Source organism: Acanthochromis polyacanthus, chromosome 5 (assembly GCF_021347895.1).
Source record: "Acanthochromis polyacanthus isolate Apoly-LR-REF ecotype Palm Island chromosome 5, KAUST_Apoly_ChrSc, whole genome shotgun sequence".
Taxonomy (NCBI): Eukaryota; Metazoa; Chordata; class Actinopteri; family Pomacentridae; genus Acanthochromis; species Acanthochromis polyacanthus.
The window spans coordinates 15,917,620-15,942,491 of record NC_067117.1 but is presented as its reverse complement, the minus strand read 5'-3'; the positions used below and the strand labels follow the sequence as shown (position 1 = coordinate 15,942,491).

Sequence of the window (24,872 nt, the reverse complement as noted above, 5' to 3'; positions counted from 1 at the left end):
GTTTCGCACAGAGGCGCGCCGTTGTTCTATAGGGCCGAAGCCTAAAATACTGCAGTGTGGTTTATTGCTGCTATAGGCTCTAACTAACTCCTAGTAGGTCAGTTGAATGCACAAGTCCTCCAGACAACTCATCCCCGGCCTGAACTTAAAGCAACACACATACGGAGTCAGCACAGCCCGATTACGCAAAGAAAGTGAAATTATGTTGCAGCAAGAAGGAGAAATGGCCTTGATGCTTCTATACCACACCCGTATGGATTTTTTTAAAAGCCCAGACGACAGAGATCCAGAGTCCTTGGTCTCATTTTTTTATTTATTTATTTCCTATGAAGGGGGGAGGGGGGGAACTGCATGAAGAGAAAAGCGGGGTGCCGCGGTCCCTTTTGAGGACTGCCAAACTAAAGACGCACCTTCCTCCTCACGCAATACAGTCTCCAAAGAGATTGCAAAAAGGGAGGAGGAGGAAGAAGGTGGGTGGGAGGGAGGGAGGGAGGGAGGGAGGGAGGCAAGGAGGGAGGGGGTGGGGGGGAGGTAAAACTAATCATAGTTAGAAAATAACGGCACAAGAAAAAAAAAACTCTGCCTGGCATGATTTTTTTTTTTTTAATTGCACGCATCATTCACGCACTCTGGAGACACCGGCCGGTTATCATCGCCACTCAGAGAAGTTTGACGTGATCTCACTTCTGCTACATCCCAGATGCGTACATGTCTCCACATTCTGACAGTGAAATGCCATCCATCCAGCGGCAGGCCAACTCCCCAAATAACCCGCTGTCTCCCTGTTTCCTTCCCACCTTCCTTCCTTCCTTCCGCAGCGCATCGCCACACCGTCTTTCCCCCTAAATTCGTAATTTAAAAAAAAAAAAATCCACATCTTTCCTACTTCTACCCTCGCATGCATGTTTGTCCATGTACTGGCATTGAGCCCTCCACAGACGCTGAGGGGGGAAAGATGCTGAGAGAGAGGGACCGCTCTGCGGCACTGGGATGCAGTCAGTCGACAAAGTAGCACCGAGATCCATCCCACGACCAACAAATATCAAGACAAGGCAGGAAATAGATCGTCTACTTACTTTTTCTCGCATTAACAGAAATCCAGACAGCTGTCACTGAACTGCAGATGTAGAAAAGAGTCGGGAGTAACTGCGGCTGTCGCCATATTGTTGCTGCTATCTTCCTTCCCAGTGCGTGCGGCTACCCTGCATAATTGATGACTCTCAGCAAATTGTTAGGGAGTGTCGGTAAATGCCTTTAGTTTCAATAACGGACAACAGACCGCAGCATCGTAAGCACAAAAAAGAAAAAAATACACAGTTCTTTTAACAACAGTTATCGATATTCTGGTTGTTATTGGTATTGCAATTTGAGTCATATTTGATTTCTTATAAAAATAAAATGTGTGGGTAAGTGTGAAATTCCATATTATCTTTAGAATTAGACCTGGATGTTACAAAACCACTCTGAGCTGATAATGGGAGTTTATGTAACCTTTAAAACACAATGCATGGCACCTAAATATCAGGTTTAGAACCATTTTTTTTTATTTCAAATGGTTTTACAGATACAAATTAAGTTTGATACATTTTTTGTCATAAATAACCAGAGAGCAAAGCAGAGAAGCAGTTTTCTGAACTAGGTTGTATTGTTTATTTCTGACTTGCTCTGTTGCCAAGTGGTGCTCTAAGGAAATCCAATGGAATCTTGGATTTGCTGGGTTTCTCTCTATAATTCACTTGATAACATATATTTTGAATTGGCACTTCAGAAATATAAATGAATTGAATTTAAGTGATTACTATTATTACTATTCTGAAGCAAAACCAGCCAGTAGTTCACATGGACCGAAAAATCGATAACATGTCGATGTATAACCGAACCAAAAACACAGAATTTTCACATAAAATTCAGAACATTTCATAGCTGGAAAAACACAAGTGTCACTAATAACATTATTAATAGTAAGCATCCCTGTAAGCATTGACAGTAAACCATTTGGCACAAAGCAAGGATCCTCAAACAAAAGCAGACGAAAACACATCATCACCCTTCATTAATGAGCTTTTTCCTACTGTGGCAGTAGGAATGTTTTCACAGTCTTCTGTGAAAACACTAATACTGTGACATCCATCATTTGCATTAACCCAAACTTTTAAGTTCTTTTTCTTGGTTACTGAAAGAATGGTGTGTGTTTGAAACCTTGCCACCGCTACCACATGCTAAAGCCTCGATGGCAACACAATAAATCCTATCCAAATTCTGGTATTTGCCCAAAGCATAACATACTGCACATAAAGGTTGTGAGTCTCGTCCTTTAATTTTGCTCTGCACAAGTCTAAGACTTGAATAATCCAAAAATAAAGTATTGCAGTGATGCATGCAAAACGTACAGACATTTGTGCCATCAGTGCACAAAGCTGACTATTCAGTGGTTCATAATTGGCAAAGCATCCTGTACAGTGTAGTATATGCCAAGAAACTACAGCAAAGCTCATCGTGTAGGCTCACAGAACGTCTGTAGTGTACATTCAAACAGAATTTAGAAAGCCATTCCAACTACTTATGACGTACGGATGATGATGGTCAGGTTGACTGATTGATGAATGTCTTTTTTCTATACATAAAAATATCACACACACATAAAAGCAAAATAAATACAGCTACAGATGAAATCAAAATGTCTGCTCTATCCAGCTGTTTGATGTATAAAAAGAAGCAGACTGACCGTACTGGAACTTATTTGATTAATGCACTATCTTGACATTTAAACATAAGGATCTAATGTAAATAAAAGCATCCTGAAGAACAATGAGATACTCAATACTGTGAATATCGACCATATCAAATGGCAGAGTTAGGAAGTCCATTTCCTTGTTTTGCAGTGGTTCAGAGGGAAAGGGTTTGCTTATATAACCTTGAAGTTGTGTCTAGTAGGATATGGGCTATGCATTGAGGAGTTAGAAGTGGTGACTTGTGGTGAACGTGTCCTGTAATTTTAACAAAATGATTCTTTGGTCGTGTAAATAGTGCATTGGGTGGAAATATATTAAAAATAATTATTGAAGTGCTTCATTTTGTGACAGGTATTTATGTAAATATCAAATACAAATGTTTGATGTAAAATCCACTTATCCCTGTTCAATAAAGCATTTTGTTTATGTACACTCAACAAAAATACAAACGCAACACTTTTGTTTTTGCTCCCATTTTTTATGAGATGAACTCAAAGATCTAAAACTTTTTCCACATACACAATATCACCATTTCTCTCAAATACTGTCCACAAATCTGTCTAAATCTGTAATAGTGAGCACTTCTCCTTTGCCGAGATAATCCATCCCACTTCACAGGTGTGCCATATCAAGATGCTGATTAGACACCATGATTAGTGCACAGGTGTGCCTTAGACTGCCCACAATAAAAGGCCACTCTGAAAAGTGCAGTTTTGTTTTATTGGGGGGGGGGGGCGGCTCCAGTATTGATTGACTTCAGGGTCCTTGAAAATTAGGCACTTTTCATGGTGGGCAATGTTCAGCAGTCCATATCTCTCTAAATAATGTGCCTAGAGTGCTCCTCCTGTATAAGTTATAAGCCAGTCTGGTCTAGAGCAATACTAAATGGTGCTAAGACATTAATCTGTAAGATTTCTAGTATTTTTAACACCCTTAACCCTACTCGCGAGTGGTTTTTACAAATAATTTATACATTTTGGGCAAGCCCCCCTGCTCTGTAGAGACTTCTCCTGAGTGTGTGTGTTGTTTCTAGGACATCACCAACATGTAGAGAGCTTGGAGAAAAAAATTTCAAGTCTCTGTGATACCCAGAAGCAGAGATATAAGCATTTTAAAACCTAAAAATTCCAGGCGAGGATTTGGGGGAGGGCATTTTGGCCAAAATTATTAAAATTTGAAAATGCCATAACTCAAAAATTATTGGGAGTATAAGCCTGTAATTTTGCACACAAAGCTTTTTTATCATGATCTTCCACCACCAGCACCCACAGTAAAATTGAAGATGGTGCTGCATCCACCTTCCTGAATATTTGGTGTTTTGGGATGGAATAAGCCTTCTTCCTTCTCTTGTTTGACTTACAACTCTTATTTTCCTGACTTCCACATTTTTACCTTCCCTCTGAACTACAGTGTCCAACTCAAAGTGATCTACATGAAAAACATCCCAACAAAGGTCCACATCAGTAAAATTAAGTTCAGTTCTTTCTCATCATTAAGAATTTAACTCTGATGCATGTTCCTTACATTTCAGAAAAGACAACCTGCGCTGTTTTCTGCCACGTGCTCAATTAACCATCCAGTATTACACTCAAGGATTGGATTCTTTTCACACAGTGATGCCAACTTGGCAACTTTCTGGATAAATCAGGGACTTTTCATATCCTCTTAGCGCCATTTTTATTTCATTTCTTTGTTAAAGCAACTAATGACAAATCTAGAGACTTTTCTGGTGTTCTGGAGACTGACATGAAAGCGCGGATCATTCTGCAGTCACTGTCCTCAACGAGCAGCGGGTGCTGTTGTGAATCCCTCCCCGTCCCAAAGCACTCAATCTCACAGTAGGCTCGCAGCAGTCACATTAGAGGAGACCACAGATTCTAGAATATATAATGTATTATATATTATGCAGTCTATGGAGAAGGCCCACGCCGCTCCGCGTCCAGGCAGCAAATGAATCGCACGTGCACAAACCTGCAGCTGATTCCGCCCTGACTAACACAGAGCAGGATTGAAATGGAAATGTTTCTTCACCGTCACTAAAATAAATCACTGCCTTTGCCCCATACAGCCTGTCACTCACCTTGTCCGTTGCGTGTCTGCCTCTGTAACATGAGCTACACATGTAGCTAGCTAGCTCATCATGTCTCCGTCTAAACTGTAGACTTTAAGAGGACTCAGGATCCGTCAGAGTCGGAAAAGTGCTGCTAATCCACGTGCTGGATGTTGGAAACGTTACCTGTTGCCAGAAAAATATGTGGCCGGAGGTACGTAAACATATGAGAGTCAAGTTGTTTTTGTCAGACTGTTACACACCCACATTGCTGATTTAAACCAGTTAATGATGCTAACGTTACCGCTACGCTGCCATGCCCGCCGACAGACAGCTAAGCTAACTGTAAAAGGCTCAATTATTTTAATTACCACACCAAAGCACTTGTTAGAAGAGCCAGACTTTGGAGAACAGTTGCGGCTGAGAGGCTGCTAGAACCAGCAGTTCTAAACAGAACCATACGTTGTCTCCTTACTGAGCAAACACTACACTAAAGTAAGATAAAGTGATGCTTCCTTCACAGCGCTGGAACAAAATATCTGCCTCTAAAAGTCTTCTAGCGACCACAGAGCAGTTCAGTTTTTGTCGCCCGGTAAAGCGCCACCATCTTGAACTTTGTTGTAAGAAAACGTACATCACCTAAAGATGTTGGTGACGTCAGACGCTGCTCGTCTTTATTTATTTACTAATTTTTAGACTGTATAATAATTCATTATCAATTATCAGACCGTCTATGATTTACTAATAAATCATGAGGTTGTGAACAATATTTACTCAAAACACTTCCCCAAATAAAATGAAAGCATCATTACTAGGTAGAAAGACTCATAAATTTATAGTTAGGTAAATATGTGGTTTTAATTATCGATGCTGTCTATGTTGTTTTTGTAGTTGTGCTATTTGGGTTTACAGTGTAGTTATCAAGCTAATTTCATTATGTTCTGTCAATTTGATTTTAATTTTCAATCAATCGATGCAGAGATTTTAGTTTAAATTACACGCAATATTCACCTGGTGGAATGACCAAAATTATTAGATGAATCTCTCGCATCAAAACATCATCTAAATGTTAGCTGTACGTTTAGACAAAAACTGATTTAAAAAACATCATTCAGAAATATTTTTTTTGTGAATGGCTTTCATGAATTTGTACAACAATAATGAATAACCCAGCAGAATGTTTGCAGTCATCTTTTTAAAATGTCCACCCAGGTCATAACCATCAAGTAGCAGATGTGTATTTACCATAGCAACATATTAAAGTCCATGGGATTATTCCAAGATGAAGCAGATAGAGCAGAGAGTAACAGGAGGAAACCATCAGTACTATAAAATAATCAGATTTTTGTTGCCCTGGAACACATTTCAGCTCAGTCCACAGAGGTCAGAAGCTGCTGCACCTGTTAAACCTCTGGACTTCAGTAAAAACAACATATTTAAGCGGTGACATGTAGTCGTGGGTGATGTGTCTCTGATTTGGATGTATTGTAGCGGTACTACGTTATGATTTATAGCTCTCGTTATTAATAATTGGGGCACCACCCTAGATCTCTAGGGAAAAAATTAATATTAATAAAAAAATTAATATTCATAAAAATTTTGATCAATCTCATATCAAAAAGTCTTGAATCCTCGGTTAAATTGACCACATTCTACACAAAGAAACACAAGACTGTAATTTGGTCTATGATGAGGTATTTATTAACTATTCTATGAAAATAATGACAAGTGAACTATGTACAATGTAGATATGGTGTGTGTGTGTGTGCGTGCAGGGTGTGTGGGGCCCACACAGTCACAGAGAGAACCGGCCGACCGGCCGGCCAGCCAACCAACCAACCAGACAGAAAGCGGCGGCCGGCTTCACATCACTCACTCATGTGACAGCATGTAACTTTCACAACAGAAACAGCATTACATCTTCAATAATTTGCTTAGATGCTGCTGATATGCCTAAGCACGATTTATGAATTCCATTTGTTGAGGACTTCAATGTTGCACCTGTTCATAACAATCTAAAACTTCGACAGAAGCTAAGACTTGCTTTTAAGCTTATTTCATTCACATCAATTACTTCTGTTCATGATTTCTTTCTAGCTTGTGTACCTTAAATTTACTTTTTCTTGCCTTTCATTCCTTTCACCTTATATTTAGTCTATTAATAGACTGAGTGTTTTAACATAATGTTAGTTGTTTTTTTCATTTATTTTGCTTGTTCAATAACCTACAACAGATGTAGTAGGTATGGTTTCAAACAGTGGATGTACCATTTTGTGCATGGGTATAGATTTCATTTTCATATTTGGGGTGACACAGTGTGTGGTCTGGGTGTCTTCCCTGGGAAATTCAGAGGGACAAACACTTCATTATCTGCATTCTGGTGAAATTTTATGCACAACTGGCACCATTTCCATAGCAATTTATGCTGGAGATGTCTTGATTTATAATGGGATAAACATAAAGGAATATACATAGATCTAATGAAGTTTTCTACAATATATCCAGTCATTAAATGGGTTCATAATTAGGGTCCGAGTACCGACGGTGCTGAGGACAGGCGGTACAAGGGCACCGACTATCCAAGGCACCATGGTGCCTAGGACCCTATTGAAACCCTAGGGTTTCTTCTTATTATTTTTCTTCATACATTTTCCTCCTGGCAAATTAATTGCCTTTATGGCAGCCTTATCATACCCCAGAATGCATCAAACTTGGCATGCACATAAGGACTGGCTCCATAGCGCCCCCTGCAAAATTGAAAAAGTGGTCATTTGGCCAAGTGCCACGACCTACAGCTACAATATTTGGTAGGCACGTGTAGTACATCAGGACACACAAAAAGTCAATCACGTCCTAAACCCAACAGGAAGTCAGTCATCTAGAATTATGTGTAAATGTTTTGAGAATAATAACTCATCGGGGGTAAGTCCCACAGACCTCAAATTTGGCCAGGTCATGCAACACTGCTTCCTGATGAAAAGTTATCAAAATGCTCCGCAAAAGTCAAAGGGCGTGGCCATGGCAGTTCCCAAAAATGTTGATCCTTCGCCATGAAACAGGAAGTGGTGTCTAACTCTGCTGGACATGCTTCAATGTACCTGAAACTTTACATGTATGATCAGAGTCGTGCCCTGATGACATCCATGTGGTTAAATACATTGACAGTCATATTGCCACCTTGTGGAATGAGGAAGTACACATTTTTTACACTTTCATGTAAAAAATTCTTACCCAGTTGATCAGATTCACCTCAAATTTGGTGACATAAGCCCAAACACTTTCATGATGATTCCCAGAGAAAATGGTGACTTGTCATCAAAGGGCGTGTCTGTGGAGGTGCGGCAAAATTCGATTTCTCACCATGAAAATTCAACCATATATATCTCCGCACCACATGATCCAATCTGCACCAAACTTCATATGATGGACACCAGTCCGGTTCTGAACACAGCCACACTTATAAATTTAGAAATGCTCATAGCAACACCTATTGGCATTAAGATGTTATTGTCATTACATTTGCACGTCGCATCACCTGAAACTTTGTCATATCATTCTGAAAATTGGACAGCTCAGTCTTCCCACCTTGATGATGCCACAGTGTGAAAATTTTGACGATTCATAAAATGCTGTTGCCTTGGCAACACATTGTTGCCCTAACAAACAAAGTACTTTTTGACAGGTTAAAAAAATTATTACACCACCCTTGTTTTCTTCAATTTCTTGTTAATTTTATTGCCTAGTATAACTAAAGGTACATTTGTTTGGATAAGTATAATGATAATCACAAAAACAGCTCATACAAGTTTAATTGTAGAGCCAATATCTAGCCATTTTCGTGGTTTTCTTGATAGGGTTAAGGTTAGTTTTTCCATCAATAGCTATGGCATTGTACTGTTAAAACAGTGCTTTTAGGTATTCCATGTTTTCTTTTCTGTCTGTTTCAGTCACATGATACACACAGGAGTTAGTACTTGACTGCATAACAATTGTTTCTGATAACTGCAGCCATGCATCTTGGCATGCTCTCCACCAGCCTTTGACATTGTTCTGCTGTCATAGCAGCCCATTCCTGTTGCACAAAGTTAAACAAATTTATTTAGTTTTTGGCCTTGTTGTTCTCCATTTTGTGTTTGATGATTTTCCACAGGTTTTCAACTGGATTTAGGTCTGGTAATGGAGCAGGCCAAGGCATGGCTCCAATGTTCTGGTTCTCCATCCAGCCTTCATCCTTTGATGTACAACATGGGTCAAAAGTGACCCAAATCCAATGGAAAATAGGTATATCCTGACACACACTGCGCATCAAAAAGTTAACTGATCTTGCTGTGTGGCAAGGGGCATTGTCTTGTTGAAAAATCCAGTCAGCTGATGGAAGAAGACTGTTTTCAAGAGTAGTCCTGTTCATGACCTGGTTCATTTGACCTTCACACAATGGCATTTGCCCTGTTCCACCCAAAATGAAACAACCCCAGATTGTCACTGATCCACCCCCATGTTTTACTGTAGGGGCAAGACAGTCTGGCTTGTCGGCTTCTCCAGGCTTCCTCCTAACCAGTACGGTAAGTTGGCTGGAGTGGGCATCAACTGAAAATTGGATTCATCCCTGAAGAGAACCTTAGCCCAGTCATCAACAGTCCAATCCTTGTGATTCCCAGCAAAGAGTAACCAGACTTTCCTCTGCCTTTCCTTGATGAAGGGCTTCTTCCGTGCTCTGTGGGACTTCAGACCAGCTTCAAGAAGTCGGTTTACAACTGTCCTTGCCGAACAAATCACATTTCTCCACAGTGCCCACTCATTTCTAAGGTCCCTGGAGGTCTGACGATGATTCCTGACGGGAACGGATGAGCACACAGTCATCTCGTGGGGTAGAAAGACATTTCTTGCTGCAGCCAGCTGGCAGTTTGGTAGTACCATGTTGGGCTTGTGTTTTCTCGGTGTAATGAACAGCTGTCTTGGAGATTTTCACTTTTTTTGCTACCTTTTTTTCTACCTGCTAATGCCAATTTCCAGCAGTGCCAAGATGGCTGCCTTTGTGGCATCCCATAATTCTTTTGTTTTTGGCATTATGTGAGAGCTGACAACTTCTGAGTTGTGCTATGACATGAATGTAAGCAGGAAACCACTATAGACCTTTGCATGTGCAGTGCTGCTAATGACATAAAATGGCCTTGTAGCACTTTTGTTTTTTTAGTGTTTGTATCTGTTATAGGTTTCATTTTTTCAGCTTAACTTCTCATATATACAGTATACATATTTTTTTGTTTCAAAGTGTAGGCTTTCGATTTTGGAATATTATGCTGTTAATGTTTATTAGTTACTATAAATGGTCATATGCAGATCGACATATATGTGCATATTTCTTTCTTTCTTACCACAAGCCCTTTTAAATGGATATGACCTGTTCAACCCTCCAGGGGATTATCAGAAGAAAAGACTTATTTAAAAAAACTTTTCTATTGTAGTACTAATAACCATAGAGAGAAATTGGCAGTCCAAAGATTCTGATAATTGTGCTGGTATTGTTCTGGTTATAATTAAACATTCACATTTTAGTGTGCAGACACTGTTCTTTAACTGGACTTATAATTGAAGTTGAACAAAACGGGTCAGTTGATTTTCTCGTTATGTATTTCTGAATTCCTCAGCATCAAATCAGTTTGTATGGAATGAAACAAAGATACTGTACACTGTGTCAAAGCTGCTTTCAAACACTAAAAAATATCTTAAAATATAGCATGGTATTTATGCAGTGAATCAACTACTAAGACATTTTTCAACAGTCAGTGTATGTATAAGAACAAACAAATGCAGTAAAACATACATCTTCTACATAGCTTTAGCTTCCAATACCCAAATATACCCTTCTCTTTATATTTTCATTGTACATCTGTGTATTTCCAGAGATTTTGGCTTTATGTTTCTTAATAATATATCAAATCTGTAAGGCTTATATCAGCATGTCATAGTGTAAGTCGAAAATGTTCATCTCAAGCACAGACGAAGTTTTCAAATGTCATTTATCACTATTTAAAACAACTAGTCTTTTATGTGTCGATGACTACAACACAGGCCACATACAGTAGAGACTATATAAACAGAAGTGTGCTGCAGAATTGTTTTTTCTTCAGGGTCATATTTGTGACAGTAAGCATCTATTTTCTGTCTTAGGACTACTTTGTGTTGGACAGTTACTTTGTCACTTGGCAGCAATTGCTGTTATGATGATAAAGATTTTTTTTATCAAGAATTTGTACATTTTGTATGATATGTACTCATAAATTTACTTTTAAAGTAGTGCAATTATTTTGTAATCTTTTACCTTGTCTTCTAAATATCAAGAGCTGATTCAACTATATAACGTTCTCTCCTGAAACACCATTCTTTCCATTTATTTATTCCTTGACTCCACTTTGTCTGCTTTTAAGTTTTGTTTCTTGGAAACCAGCTTCTCCAATGAAGCGAAACAGAAAGAAAAGTTAGGTGTTTTCACAACTGTCCTCATGGTGGCAGCATACCTCTGTTATCCAGAAGGTTCTGGCTTGTACCTGAAAGTTTCATTCATTTAGTTCATGCTATGTTTTATTTGTTACTTTTCTGCTCTGCCTGCTCAAGGGCTGAAAATACTTATCTCAACTTGGAAATTCAGTAGATTTCATAGATATATATATTTAATTTTATACAACACAAGAGACTGAACTTGGCTTCCGGTATTTTTGGACTGGCTCCCAGAAGGACAGGAGGACAAGAAGGAAACTCATTGTGGATATTATCACCACTATAAGCAAGGTCACCAAAATAGTGACCCTCTTGATAATGGGCTACAGTGAAACAGTTCATATTGTTTGTGCAAGGTCATTATAATGTTTAAAAAAAAGTCTTATATAAAAGGAGGCCATTGTGTGCTTTCACATTTCAGATATTATTCACTAAAAGACAATAAATATGCTGCAGTATAGACAGAATTAAGTATTCTGAACAATGTTTCCCTGCTTTGATTTCTTCTATCTCCTGCACTGTCAAAAACAACTCTTTTTGATGTTGTAATAGTAGTACATAATGCCTAAGTGTCCATTTAAAGATGTACAGAGGTCCTTAAAGACAAAAATGTCCACATCAAAAAATAATTCCCCCCAAAATTTATATATCAAAATTATTTTTCTATTTCAGTGACTTATTTTTTAAAATCTACATCATAATTCACAAATATTCATGTAGGAGAGGATCACTATTCGTCTGATAGGGTGATTCATATATTTTCAGGATTTGAACCAGTAAAATGACAGTTTGTTTACATGATGCCACAGTTGTTTTTATAAGGGGGGATGGGGGACATTAAAAAAAGACAATTTTCAATTAAGCCAAATCTCCAAACTGAAAACCTAATAACACAGAATACATAATGTTCTGCCTGAGGGATCAAAAATAGCAATTGTAATGGATTTCAGTGGGACATTTTATTTCTAAGGTCCTGGTTGTAGCTTTTTTGCACACACACTGCAACATTGCTGTATTTTGTGAGCTGAGGACCCAAGACACACACCTTTGTCAAATTTGATGCCAAATATATTAAAACCAAAATTATCTAAAGCCTGAATGTGAAGACGATTTTTGTTTAAAAATCCTAATGGACACAAGAAGGTTCCTTTGTATGAAATTTTCAAAAATTTATTATGGAAACTTGCTTTACATTACCATCACTGAAGCATTCCCTTCATTTTATTGTTCTGTTGCTTCGCCTCCAGCTTCTTGTCAGTTGGGCTGTTGTTCATGAATGCAAACTAACAGGATGTTGTTGAGGCTGGAGACAAATGGGACTGGGAGACAAATTCAGAAAGTTAAAGGCCGTGGCTATTAGTTGGTATGTTCACATTCGCACTCTCAGCACTGTTACGGTTGCACCGTGAACAAAAACTTTTGTTCAGAGTAGCTGCTTGCCAGTAATTTTATTTTGTAAAACCAGTCATATTGTAATCGGTACTTTTGTCATTGCTCATCTTCCATGGCGCAGTAGATTTACCACTGATCTATCTCTCATGTGTGAAGCAAAACATCTTTTCTTGTTTAAAGCGGATTTCTCCTGCTTTACTAAGGGCCTTCCTTATCTCACATAGGCAAGACTATTTGAATATTTAGCTCTGTATCTGCATTAAAGAGTGCAGTATCACACTTGAGACTTGAGTGTAGTCTTGTTGATTGTCTGGTAGCTTCATGTTGCCTATTGTTATCAATGCCAATATGGACGGAAGAGCCCCTTTATGAAGTTGCCATGGCAGCTTTCATTGCCCAACTTAATCACATAGAACAGAACTGGCGCCAGTTATTTGCTATCGGGCTAGTTACAGTGATATTATTTCCTCACTCTCCTTCCTATCTACGTCTGCTCTTAGTGGTTTACTTTGGCAGTTGGGGTGCTTGATATTGCCTGCAGTCCCCTGACAGTAATAGGTTAAATAAAGTTTCTGTTCTTCATAACAAATCATTATTTTGTGGAGGTTTTAAATAATCCTTTTTGTTTTATATTTGACTCTATTCATTTAAATTATTAACTTTAGATGGTCTTATTTAAACATAGTTGAAATTACCTTGATTATACAGAGTAGTTTAGTTTTGGGTTGTATTTTTTGTTTGTTTTGCTTTTGTTTGTTGTTGCCTCTTTTTTTTTTTTTACAGCACATCAGTATTCTACAGAATTTTATTAGTTTCTGATTTGAACTAATAAATCTAGTAATTGCTCCAGAGTGCTGCTCTAAAGGTCCTACAGCTCCTGTGTGTTTCTAGTCATAACAGTTTTTAAATCAAGATCATAGAGCAACAATAATTTACAGTCTATTAATAAGGAAGTTCATACAAGGTAAACTTGAGACTTATGTTGCATACTTCACTTTTATTAGTACAGTTCACTCTTATCTCAAACTTTCAAAACCATAAAGATTGTCTCTAGTAGATTGTGTGCGTCCCTGATTACAAATTTGTTGAAGGAAAACTCTCTTCTAGATTGATTTTGACACACTGCTTACATTCAGTCACTAAAATAATCATTATCACTATTTTGGAACCGTTGGTCTGTAGCCTTCACACTTCAAAATGCAGGATGACAGGGTTTGTTTTGAGTTTCTTCCAACTATGTCTCTATCTTGTGGAATAATAAGGAACTGCAGCTTAACGTCTACAGGAAATCTTTAGGCACTTTTCTGTGCAGCTTTTTACTGCATTTCAAACGAGTGAATATTGAAATAATGAAATCTGTTGCATAGTGTGCTGTAGAAGGGACAGACGTGAGATTTAAAGTCAGATTTAACTGTAGACTATAATATGAGAGGACTTCCAAGCAGTTTACATTGCTTTGCACCACAGCGACCTCGGCCTGCACCACTGGCTGACAATGAAGGGATAAAATAATATATTCTGAAACAATATGTTTTATCTTTACAAGAAAAAAACTATTAATGGGTGTGGTTTAACTGTTGAATTCTGGAAATATATGAAATACAGTCTCCTACCCCAAGTAAAGAGGACTATAGAGTCGCTATGCAGAAATGCTGCTACATGGAAAGTATCCAAGACAGAAAAAGAATAAGGTGGAGTATAATTACTGTTCACTCTGTAAGAAACATTACAATAACACTTTTTATTATTCTGTATCATAGTATGTTTAAACAGCTACAGCTATATAACAATTAAGCAAGCAGGAGTGATAGCAGGACTGAAAAGTTAGGTGCTGTATATGGTCAAGGTCTGAAATAAAGAAAAATGAGTTTGTAAATGGTGGGCCTGGGATCTTTCTGCATGGTGTTTGCATGTTCTCCCTGTGCATGCGTGGGTTTTCCCAACTGAATAAAACAAACAAAAATAAAACATTTTTTAAAAATGCTGCTTTACCATAAAAAGTCAGAACTCTTAACACCACCACTCACTGTTTCCCTAAAATTCAATGTTCTCACTAGTTACCAACACGACAATCAAGATTTTAGTTTCTTGAGCTACTTAAGATAATGGCTGTTATTTTGGCTAAACACAAACCACTATTAAACCTGTAGCAATAAGCTCCCGCAAAAATACCTAAATCTTTACAGTAATGTCAGTACTGTTATCGTTATTTACCAACTGTAATAGAGGTTGCAAATGTAGACATTAAAGGTGTTTTAAAACTTCTATCGCTTCTTTGAATTCAGCTAGTTCTTCTTCCTCTTTTTCTGTTGGTTTACTTGTGAATAATTCAGCCACTTAATGTTAGAAGGGATATTAAAGTAGGAGCAATTTCAAATAAGCTGACAAGAAATTAGATAATGCATAGAGAGGCGAGGTCCTTGCCCTTTTGCTGTAACTCATGAAGCCTTATCTAAGAAAACATATTTACTCAAGTCAAAGAGCGATAGATAGATAAATAATACCAGGGAAAAAATGAAATACTCTTCAGTGGTTCACATATGCATGTTCACTGTATGGTTATTTGAAGCATTGACGTTATTTATGCTCTTTAATTCACTTTTTGTTTGTTTGTATGATTATATCAGACTTCAGTGTCCCAGTAGTGCCTGTAAAAAAATTTTTAGGACAAATTGTCTTTGAGATTGAGTCATCAACTGTGTGCTTGATTATTATTGTTTTTTTCTTCTGTATATTGTAGTAAGGGGTTAATGTTAGGTAATATAGATTAATATAGAACGGTTCTGAATTGACAACTGGATGCTGAGGAAATGTTATAATTCTGTAAATTGTTCCAGAATACAAATTTTTGAGCAAATGTCCTATTTTACCAATACTTGCCCTATTTCATAATAATATTTGATAATATTTTATTAACATTTTAAATATTTCACTGTCCTGTGAAAAGCTATTTGAGTGTAATTGCCAGAATTATTTCTAAGCTATTTGTTTTTCTGCAGCTGTTGCACTTCTATTTACAGATTTTAATATCCTAATTCACTGTATTATATTTTTATTGGCAGCAACTGACACTGCTGCATTTTGCACTTCAGTACTTTGTTTATCATAGTATATTGTGCACCTTCTTGTGAATTTTGTGTCTTTTCTCCTCGTTTTTTATTTTTATTGTGGTGGTGGTCACTTCCCACAACAGATTTTTTTTCCCTTGGGGATCAAGAATGTATCTGTTTTCTATTCCAAATTTTCTGTTCTGATCTCATTTATTATTATAATTAATAATGAATCATATTTATATGTCATTGCTGTTGTACTAAGCACTGCATTTATTCTCATGTTATTGTCGTTTTCTGAGCAATATCTTTTAATCTGACAAACATCAAAAGTATGAACAACTGGAAAAGAAACGTTAATTCTCTCCTGCAGTTGACCTCTGGACATGTTTGTTTCCACATTGCCTTAAAGTGCTGTGGTGCTCCAGCGGAAGGGGCGGGACTCTTCTGCGGTTCACTTCCCAGTAGAGCTCTCCTCCTCGGCTTAACTTCACTTGACGCCTCGCTGTCGGAGCTAACGGGCGACACGAAGCTCCGCAAAAATGACGCTCGCAATGACATTGTGGACGGCGGTGATGAATGTTTTGTGTCTGCCGCTGCATTTAATGCACGCCTTGGGCCTGTACAACATCTACAAACGCGTTTTCCCCATGTGTCAAAGTCGCATCTCGATCACCTACAACAAGAAAATGCATGAGCAGAAGAAGGAGCTGTTCCGCAGTCTGACCCAGTTCGCCAAGCCCGGCGGCCGCCTCACGGTGCTGGAGATCGGCTGCGGCTCCGGGACCAATTTCCAGTACTACCCGGCCGGAAGCAAAGTGATCTGCACCGACCCCAACCCGCACTTCGAGAAGTATCTGAGCAAGGCCATGGCCGACAACGACCACCTGTCATATGAGCGGTTCGTGGTGGCCACCGGGGAGGACCTGGGCGCAGTCGGGCACGAGTCGGTGGACGTGGTGGTCTGCACGCTGGTTCTCTGCACCGTTAACGACACCCCGCAGACCCTGAGGGAGGTGCACCGGATCCTGCGGCCGGTGAGTCCTCCAGACAGAACCGAATTGAATTTATTGACAAATGCTGTTTTGCATCCGTGACCTGCAGATCAGGGTCACAGTGACGGGAGTGGAACTTGTGGATTAATCATTCACCTCTGCACATTCATTACTAACCCACTACACAAAGTAGTGAGTTATGTAAGTAGTGACTATGCAAGTTCTACAAAGTACCAGTTGTTGTTTTAATTCCCACAACGTTCTTTTAATGACATGAGGATGTTCTTTAAATACATTTTCTGGATACTGAATTGAAAACGTTCCTTCTTTTGTTGTCATTTAACACTCTGGGAATATTTTATGAGAATATTCTGCAGCCAGTTTCCTCAATACCCCCAAAACATCCTCAGAATATTAGACAATTACTGTCTGGAAAAAAACATTCAGTCATCTGAGGCCTTGATAACATCTTTGAAGCACTTTTTGAATGTTGGCTTGTGAATGTTCTTGTTAGATAACCTGGCAACATCCTCCGATTGTTCAAGTTAAAATGTGTTGCCTTTTAATCTTAAAGGAATATTTTTTTGAAATGAGAAATCTCCTTCTAACCGTGCATTAAAAGACATCTTTAGAACTTGTAGGTAATGTTGTGGGAACATTTCCTGCTAGCTGGGATGTTTTCCTAGATTTCATCCATCAATCCATTATCAATACACCTCTTAATCCTCATTAGGGTCTTGGGGTGCTGGAGCTGAGAGGGCAAGGCAGGGCTACACGTACAGACAATCACAGTCACACTTACGGACAATTACCAATTATCCAGTTTTTAGACAGTGGGAGGAAGCCGGAGAACCCTGAGAAAACCCACACATGCACAGGGAGAAGTGTTTATTTTTGAATCTGTAAAATGCCCTGCTTAGTAATTGTCTGTTTTTAGAAACTACTCTTTAAAAGATTCCCTCCAAATGTGTTTTAGGATGTAAAAAAAGCTTTGCTTTATAGTTTGAGTCAGACTTTTTCCATAAATAGTTCAATAGAAACATTGACATTTATTCGATAAGAAATCCAAAATAAATGTGAAGATACAAATGTTTGTCATTCTACAGTTTAAACTATTAATTACAGGTGATTTTCCTACATCAGCAGAACTTCATTCTTATCTTTAAGTGCAGTACAGGTTTCACATTTCACATCACAGGCTACTCAAATAGCTGCATAGTCACAGATCCTGCTTGTAGCTTTGAACTCAGATTTTATGTGAAATTTGAGCAGATATATTTTTTAAAAAAAAGAACTTGAGCATACATAATCCTCCACAGTGAATCTCAGACTTCCAAGAGAAGGAACAATGACTAAAACAGCAGAGATGAACTTAGGAGGATTCTTTATTTTCCTTCTTAGGAATACTTAACAAAAAATGAAAGTCTTATTGTATATAAACCAGTGTGTTAATATTCTTATTGTAGAATTGCAAAAAAACAAACAGCATATGTATTGGGTCATAAAGGAGATTGTATTTTTAAAAAAAAAACATATAAAAATGATTCACATTTGGTTTGAGATTATATAGCAAAGATAAATATGTTGAACACACTATATTTTTTATGTAGAAGGCCTTATAAAAAAAGAACTAAATCTTGTGAATCAGGACTATGACTGGAATTTTGTTTCAACACATGTAATGATTAACTGCACTTGCTCAAGCTCAGTAGTAATCTTTAGACTGTTGCCACTGGAGTTTCTGTTTATTTTGTAATGAACTACACACCTTGCTACCTGCGTGACTCAAAAACCATTAGATATTGAACATGGGCCCTTCAGTATTCTCAGATTTTACTTCAATACACTTTATTTCAAGTGCGTCAGCCTTCCATCAATATGTTGCAGGTTAGACCTCGCACACATATGAAGAAATTATGGAAACCCATTTGTAATATTTTTTAGTTTGCGCATAACGGATGTTTGTCTTGCAGGGTGGAGCCTTCTTCTTCATGGAGCACGTGGTTGCAGAGCCATCCACTTGGTCCTACTTCTTCCAGCACGTCTTGCAGCCCTTCTGGTACTACTTCGGCGACGGATGCGAGGTCACCCGGGAAACATGGAAGCCCCTGGAGGCAGCCGGATTCTCTGATCTCAAACTAAGACACATCCAAGCGCCGCTCATCTTCGTGATCAAACCACACATTGTGGGCTATGCTGTCAAATAGGTGGTGTCCGATGAGCTCTTATAGCGTGCCCTCCCTCGCAAACCAGTGTGTTAATATGCCAAGCATTGAACCCCCCAGTGTGATATGATCACCAATGATAGAGATAATGCCAGTCACTTTAATACTAATTTTATTTTTGTATTGAAAATAAAGCATTTAGTGTTGTTTTGTAAAGAAGATGCAAAAAAAAACCCTCACATACGCAGCACACAATACTAATTTTGTGTACAGTTTCAGTGAGAAGTTTATCTTGGTGTTTCTTTCACATTTCCAACCTGCTTGCTGATAAATTGATATAATCCTAACAATAGAGAACTGTTGTGTATCAGTCTTTACCTGTGTGGGTTGATTTGTACCTTTTTATGATATGAAAATGAAGTCACTTAAATGTATACTTTTGCTTTGATTGAAGTGATTGTATGAAAAGGAAATACAGAGGTTTTACCTGCAGAATGTTGGTAGTTTAATTGAAAATACACCAATCAGGCATAACATTATGACTGCTTGTCTAATACTGTGTTGATCTCCTTTATGCTGCTAAAACTCCTCTGATACAGGGGGGTATGGATACAGGACCTCTGGGGATGTCCTGTGGTAGTGAATTCTGTGGGCCCTGTGGGTTGCTGTGTGGGACCTCCCAAGCTCAGGCTTATCCTGGAACATCCCACAGATGCTCAATAAGATTTATCATATTCTGGGAGTTTATTTTTCCAGTCTATACTGCAGGAATACGTACTACAACATGTGAATCAGTCATTAAACAATGATAACCACTAGAGAGTAGATTTACTGTTTTTTTCAGTTTAACTTCAGAGAACCAGCAGATATTCAGGACTAATGACAACACAGAACCTTAACCTCACTGTTTTAAACATATTTAGGTTTTCTAAACATTACATTAATGTAAACCAGCATCTCCACTGACAGTTTTATTGAGTAAATGTACTACATTACAGTAACGCAACTCACTTCAACTGTTTACATGAAACTCAACAAAAACATCGTTAGCTTAATGCTACTATGGCAAGACTGTCCAAGTGTCCAACAACGCCACCTAGGGGAATCTCACCCCCAGGCAATCTATTAGAGGGGATCACCGCTCTAACACCCACAAAAAGGTCACACAAGTAAGAACAACACCAGAGACTGACGTGATTCCAGAATACTGTATACAAAATAAAGTTTGACAACTCTTAAAATTTCCAATTTTTCAATGAAGATCTCTTGGTGGCAATGCCAATAAATCATCAGTAAGCGGCACAATATTGCACAATCCTCCAGGGCCCCTTCAAAGCTTAATTGAGTTGCTTCCAAAATACAGACACTAGACACAGTGCTGTGGGTTTACCAGGCAGAGATGACTAACTGAAGGGAGAGGGAAAGGTCCTGATGCGACATAACACATGTGAAGAAACAAAACACACCACTGACAGACACCCAAGTGCACTACTGTACAGGGAGTGAAGGGATCACGGGGATCAGTCTGCCACACGGGCCCAACAGCTCCTAGAGAGAAGAAGCAAACTATTAATCACAGCAAAGGGGCAAAAATACATAGATTTATTTTTAATCGTGGCATATTTTACGCTTTGTTGTGCATTTTGTGTTGGTCACTTCACAGAACGGAATTTTCCTTTGGGGATCAAAGTATTTTTCTATTCCAACTTTTCTGTTCTGATCTTATTGTATCTTATTAATTGTTATATTTAATAATGCATCTTATTTAAACATTATTGCTGTTGTACTAGGCACTGCATTTATTCTCATGTTGTTATTTCCGGAGCAATATATGATACAAGAAGTGATAAAGTTCAGTCTTATTGTGTCTTGAGTGTAAGAACACAAAGTTTCAAGAGCCTGCATTTTATTTCTCGACTTGGAAAATTATCTTTTCATCTGACAAACGTATGATGTATGAAGTTAATTTAAACTGGAAAAGAAAAGTTAATTCTCTCCTGCAGTTGACCTCTGGACATGTTTGTTTCCTCCATAAAGTGCTGTGGTGCTCCAGCGAAAGGGGTGGGACTCCTCTGCCGCTCACTTCCCAGTAGAGCTCTCCTCCTCGGATAAAACTTCACTTGACGCCTCGCTGTCGGAGTTGCCGGTCGACACGAAGCTCCGCAAAAATGACGCTCGCAATGACATTGTTGACGGCGGTGATGAATATTTTGTGTCTGCCGCTGCATTTAATGTACGCCGTGGGCGGGTATCGCATCTACGAACGCATTTTCCCCATGTGTCTAAGTGGCTTCTCGATCGCCTACAACGAGAAGATGCATGAGCAGAAGAAGGAGCTGTTCCGCAGTCTGACCCAGTTCGCCAAGCCCGGCGGCCGCCTCACGGTGCTGGAGATCGGCTGCGGCTCCGGGACCAATTTCCAGTACTACCCGGCCGGATGCAAAGTGATCTGCACCGACCCCAACCCGCACTTCGAGAAGTATCTGAGCAAGAGCATGGCCGACAACGACCACCTGTCATATGAGCGGTTCGTGGTGGCCACCGGGGAGGACCTGGGCGCAGTCGGGTACGAGTCGGTGGACGCGGTGGTCTGCACGCTGGTGCTCTGCTCCGTTAACGACATCCAGCAGACCCTGAGGGAGGCGCTCCGGATCCTGCGGCCTGTGAGTCCTCCAGACAATTGAATTTATTGACAAATGCTGGTTTGCATCCGTGACCTGCAGATCAGGGTCACAGCGAGGGGAGTGGAACTTGTGGATTAATCGTTCACAACTAACCCACTACACAAAGTAGTGAGTAGCAGGGTCAGATTATGAGTATAGATACTGTTTACGTTTCATATAGCTTGGTGCATAGGAGTGTGAAGAAAAAACTGAATATACGTAGTGGAAATCACACAATATGGAATTAAAGTCCAAGTTTTCTGTAGCTTATTATAGACTGAAGGTCACAACATGACTGATAATTCAACCCTCAACTAATATGACCTGACCACAGCTATCCCAGCTAGAATGATTTTCTTCTGTTCCAAAAAATTCTACAAAGTAGCAGTTTTTGTTTTATTTTGGTTTCAACAACGATCTTTTAAAAACACAATAATGTTCTTTAAATGTTATTATTTAACACTGTGGGAATGTTTTATTGAGAATATTTTGTAGTCAGTTACATCAACAACAACCCCTAAAAGATCCTCAGAATATGACTGACAACTACTGTCTGGAAAAACATTCAGTCATCTGAGGCCTTGATAACATCTTTGAAGCACTTTTTGAATGTTGGCTTGTGAATGTTAAAGTCAAAGATTCTGCTTTCAGCTTTAAACTCAGATTTTATGTGAAATTTGAGCAAATATATTTGAAAAAAACACATGAACGTTCATAATCTTCCACAGTGAATCTCAGAAATCCAAGAGAGGGAAAGGTGACTAAAACAGCAGAGATGAACTTTAAGCAGCACTTAAAGGGAGTGTTCAGGGTTCTTTAGTTTTCTAGGAATACTTAAAAATTTTATGTCTTATTGTAGAAATACAAAACAAACAACCAAAAAAAACGTGTATTGGGTCATAAATGATTTAAAAAAACATTTAAAAATGATTAGCATTTGGTTTGAGATTATATAACAAAAAATAAATATGGTGAACAGACACTATATGTTTTTATGTATAAACTTTTATAAAACAAGAACTAAATCACATGAATCAAGAATGACTGTAACTTGATTTCAGAACATGCAATGATAGGAAATGATTAACTGCACTTGCTCAAGCTCAGCAGTAATCTTTAGATGGTTGCCACTGGATTTTCTATGTATTTTGTAATGAACTGCACACTGTGCTATCTGTGTTACAACTCGGCTCCGAAAGTCAGCTCAAAACCAGGAGACAGTAATGATGTAGTGAAAATGGTTTATTGCCATGCAAAACAGCCAAATGGGCATTAAAAACCAAAACCCAGAATAATGCTGCTGGAGCTCCACATGGCAGCAGCTCCTGTCAGAAAGCCAGTTTGAATGGAAATGGGGGCGATTAAGTGCAGCTGAGCCACTAGATTGCAGGTGTGCCTCAATCAGGTGACGACTGGAGCAGACACACCTGGTGTCCAGGTGGAGGGTCGTCCCACCTGCATGACTCAAAAACATCTGGTTGTAGGGTTGCAACTAGGGATGAATCGATTAACCGCCTGAGCACAATATCCAACAGAAATCACTCCATGGGTATCGTGCATATATATGTACGATGCAACGCGGACGTCGGTCTGTGTTCAGCGCTCTGCTTGGACTGTGATTTCTGTTGCATTGCACACTCACTTCCACTTTTGATGACGTATATCATGCTCAGATAATTAATCGATTCATCGTTAGTTGCAGCCTGAGTTCTGAATGTGGTTTCAGTCAATATTCTTAGATTTTTCTCACACAACTATGAGGAAATTAGGGCTGGCCTGAATAGAAGTTTCTGGGCTCTGGATATTTGGCCCTGATTAATGATGAATATCCGAATATTTGGTTCGCTTCGTGATGGGAGTGGGGGGTGGTTATCTGAATAGTTGGGTCTCAAAATAAATATTCAGGTACCACCTTCATGACCGAATATTCGGATAGGATATTCAGGTCCAGCCCTAGAGGAAATTATGGAAACTTATTTCTAATATTTTGTAGTTTGTACATAACAAATGTTTGTCTTGCAGGGTGGAGCCTTCTTCTTCATGGAGCACGTGGTTGCAGAGCCATCCACTTGGTCCTACTTCTTCCAGCACGTCCTGCAGCCCCTCTGGTACTACTGCGGCGGATGCAAGGCCACCCGGGAAACATGGAAGCACCTGGAGAGAGCCGGATTCTCTGATCTCAAACTAAGACACATCCAAGCACCACTCCCCTTCGTGATCAAACCACACATTGTGGGCTATGCTGTCAAATAGTTGGTGTCTGATGAGCTCTTATAGCGCGCCCTCCCTCGCAAACCAGTGTGTTAATATGCCAAGAACTGAACCCCTCAGTGTGATATGATCACCAATGATAGAGATAACATCAGTCACTTTAATACTAATTTTATTTTTGTATTGAAAATAAAACGTTGTGTTGTTTTGTAAAGAAAAAGCAACAAAAAAAAAGAAAACCCTCACACAGCACACAAAACTAATTTTATATGCAGTTTATGGTAAATGGTCAGTGTATTTATTTAGCACTTTACTATAGGGCATGAATGTCAGGACTGATGGTTTCCCAGCAGAACATTGCATTATAACAAGATGGTTGGTGCTATTCACTTCACCTGTCAGTGGTGTAAGGATTTTTTTTTCTACTCACTTTCATATTGATTGATTAAGCTTAATAATTAATAACAATGTTGCAATCATGCCCATGATTGAGTTGTAGTGATCTGTTGAGAAATGATTTAAGCATTGATCCCATGGTGCAACAGATCAATATAATGGACAGAGCAGCCAAATCACTCTGACAGGTTTTGCAAAGCACAATTACATCACACATTTGCATGTTCAACACATGCAGTGTAACAAACACGGGGACAGCTGGAGACAGTCATTGAATGACTTACAGGGTGAGAACACCCTGCAACCAGTGGCGGATCCCCCCCTAGTGGGGGCAAAGTTTAAGAGCATTCCTTGGATGTAGACGGCGTCAAAACGGAAACAAGAAGTATGCTGTCTCACTGTGCTGCATACAATTGCATACTACGTTGTTCGTTGGAGATAAAGAAACTTAAAGTAACTTTTCATAAGCAAGAATAGTTTTTTGGCTCTTTTTTCATTATTACATCTTGTTCAGAGCTTCCAGTCGATGAGAGCTAACTAGTTAGCCACTAGCAAAACACTAGCGGGAGCTAGCAGCTTGACAACCAAATACCAGAAAATTAATAGTAGCTGTAGTTGTACAAGCAGTAGTAGTAATACTAAAAGTACAAGCAGCAGTAGTACTAAAAAGTGACTGTCAGAGTCGTAGAAGTAGTATCAGCATTTGTAATAGTATTACAA

General features: G+C 38.9%; 3 protein-coding genes across 3 annotated transcripts in view; 2 read left to right on the top strand and 1 right to left on the bottom strand.

Moving 5' to 3' along the window:
- Positions 1–1,234, bottom strand: part of scn8ab (sodium channel, voltage gated, type VIII, alpha subunit b) — a 48,776-nt gene extending 47,542 nt beyond the window's left edge. Inside the window, 1 exon segment of the mRNA XM_051947861.1 lies at positions 1,077–1,234. The gene's annotated coding sequence lies outside the window, so the exon portion shown is untranslated.
- Positions 1,235–16,177: 14,943 nt separating this feature from the next.
- Positions 16,178–19,421, top strand: LOC110957736 (putative methyltransferase-like protein 7A). Its single transcript, XM_022203917.2, has 2 exons — positions 16,178–16,759; positions 18,691–19,421. The coding sequence occupies exons 1-2, from the start codon at positions 16,265–16,267 to the stop codon at positions 18,922–18,924; spliced, it is 729 nt and encodes a 242-aa protein (XP_022059609.2). The 5' UTR covers positions 16,178–16,264; the 3' UTR covers positions 18,925–19,421.
- Positions 19,422–19,570: 149 nt separating this feature from the next.
- On the top strand, positions 19,571–24,609 carry LOC110957745 (putative methyltransferase-like protein 7A). The gene is made up of 2 exons (XM_051948211.1): positions 19,571–21,545; positions 23,568–24,609. Exons 1-2 carry the CDS (start codon positions 21,051–21,053, stop codon positions 23,796–23,798), a joined length of 726 nt encoding a protein of 241 aa, XP_051804171.1. The 5' UTR covers positions 19,571–21,050; the 3' UTR covers positions 23,799–24,609.
- The last annotated feature ends 263 nt before the right edge of the window (positions 24,610–24,872 follow it).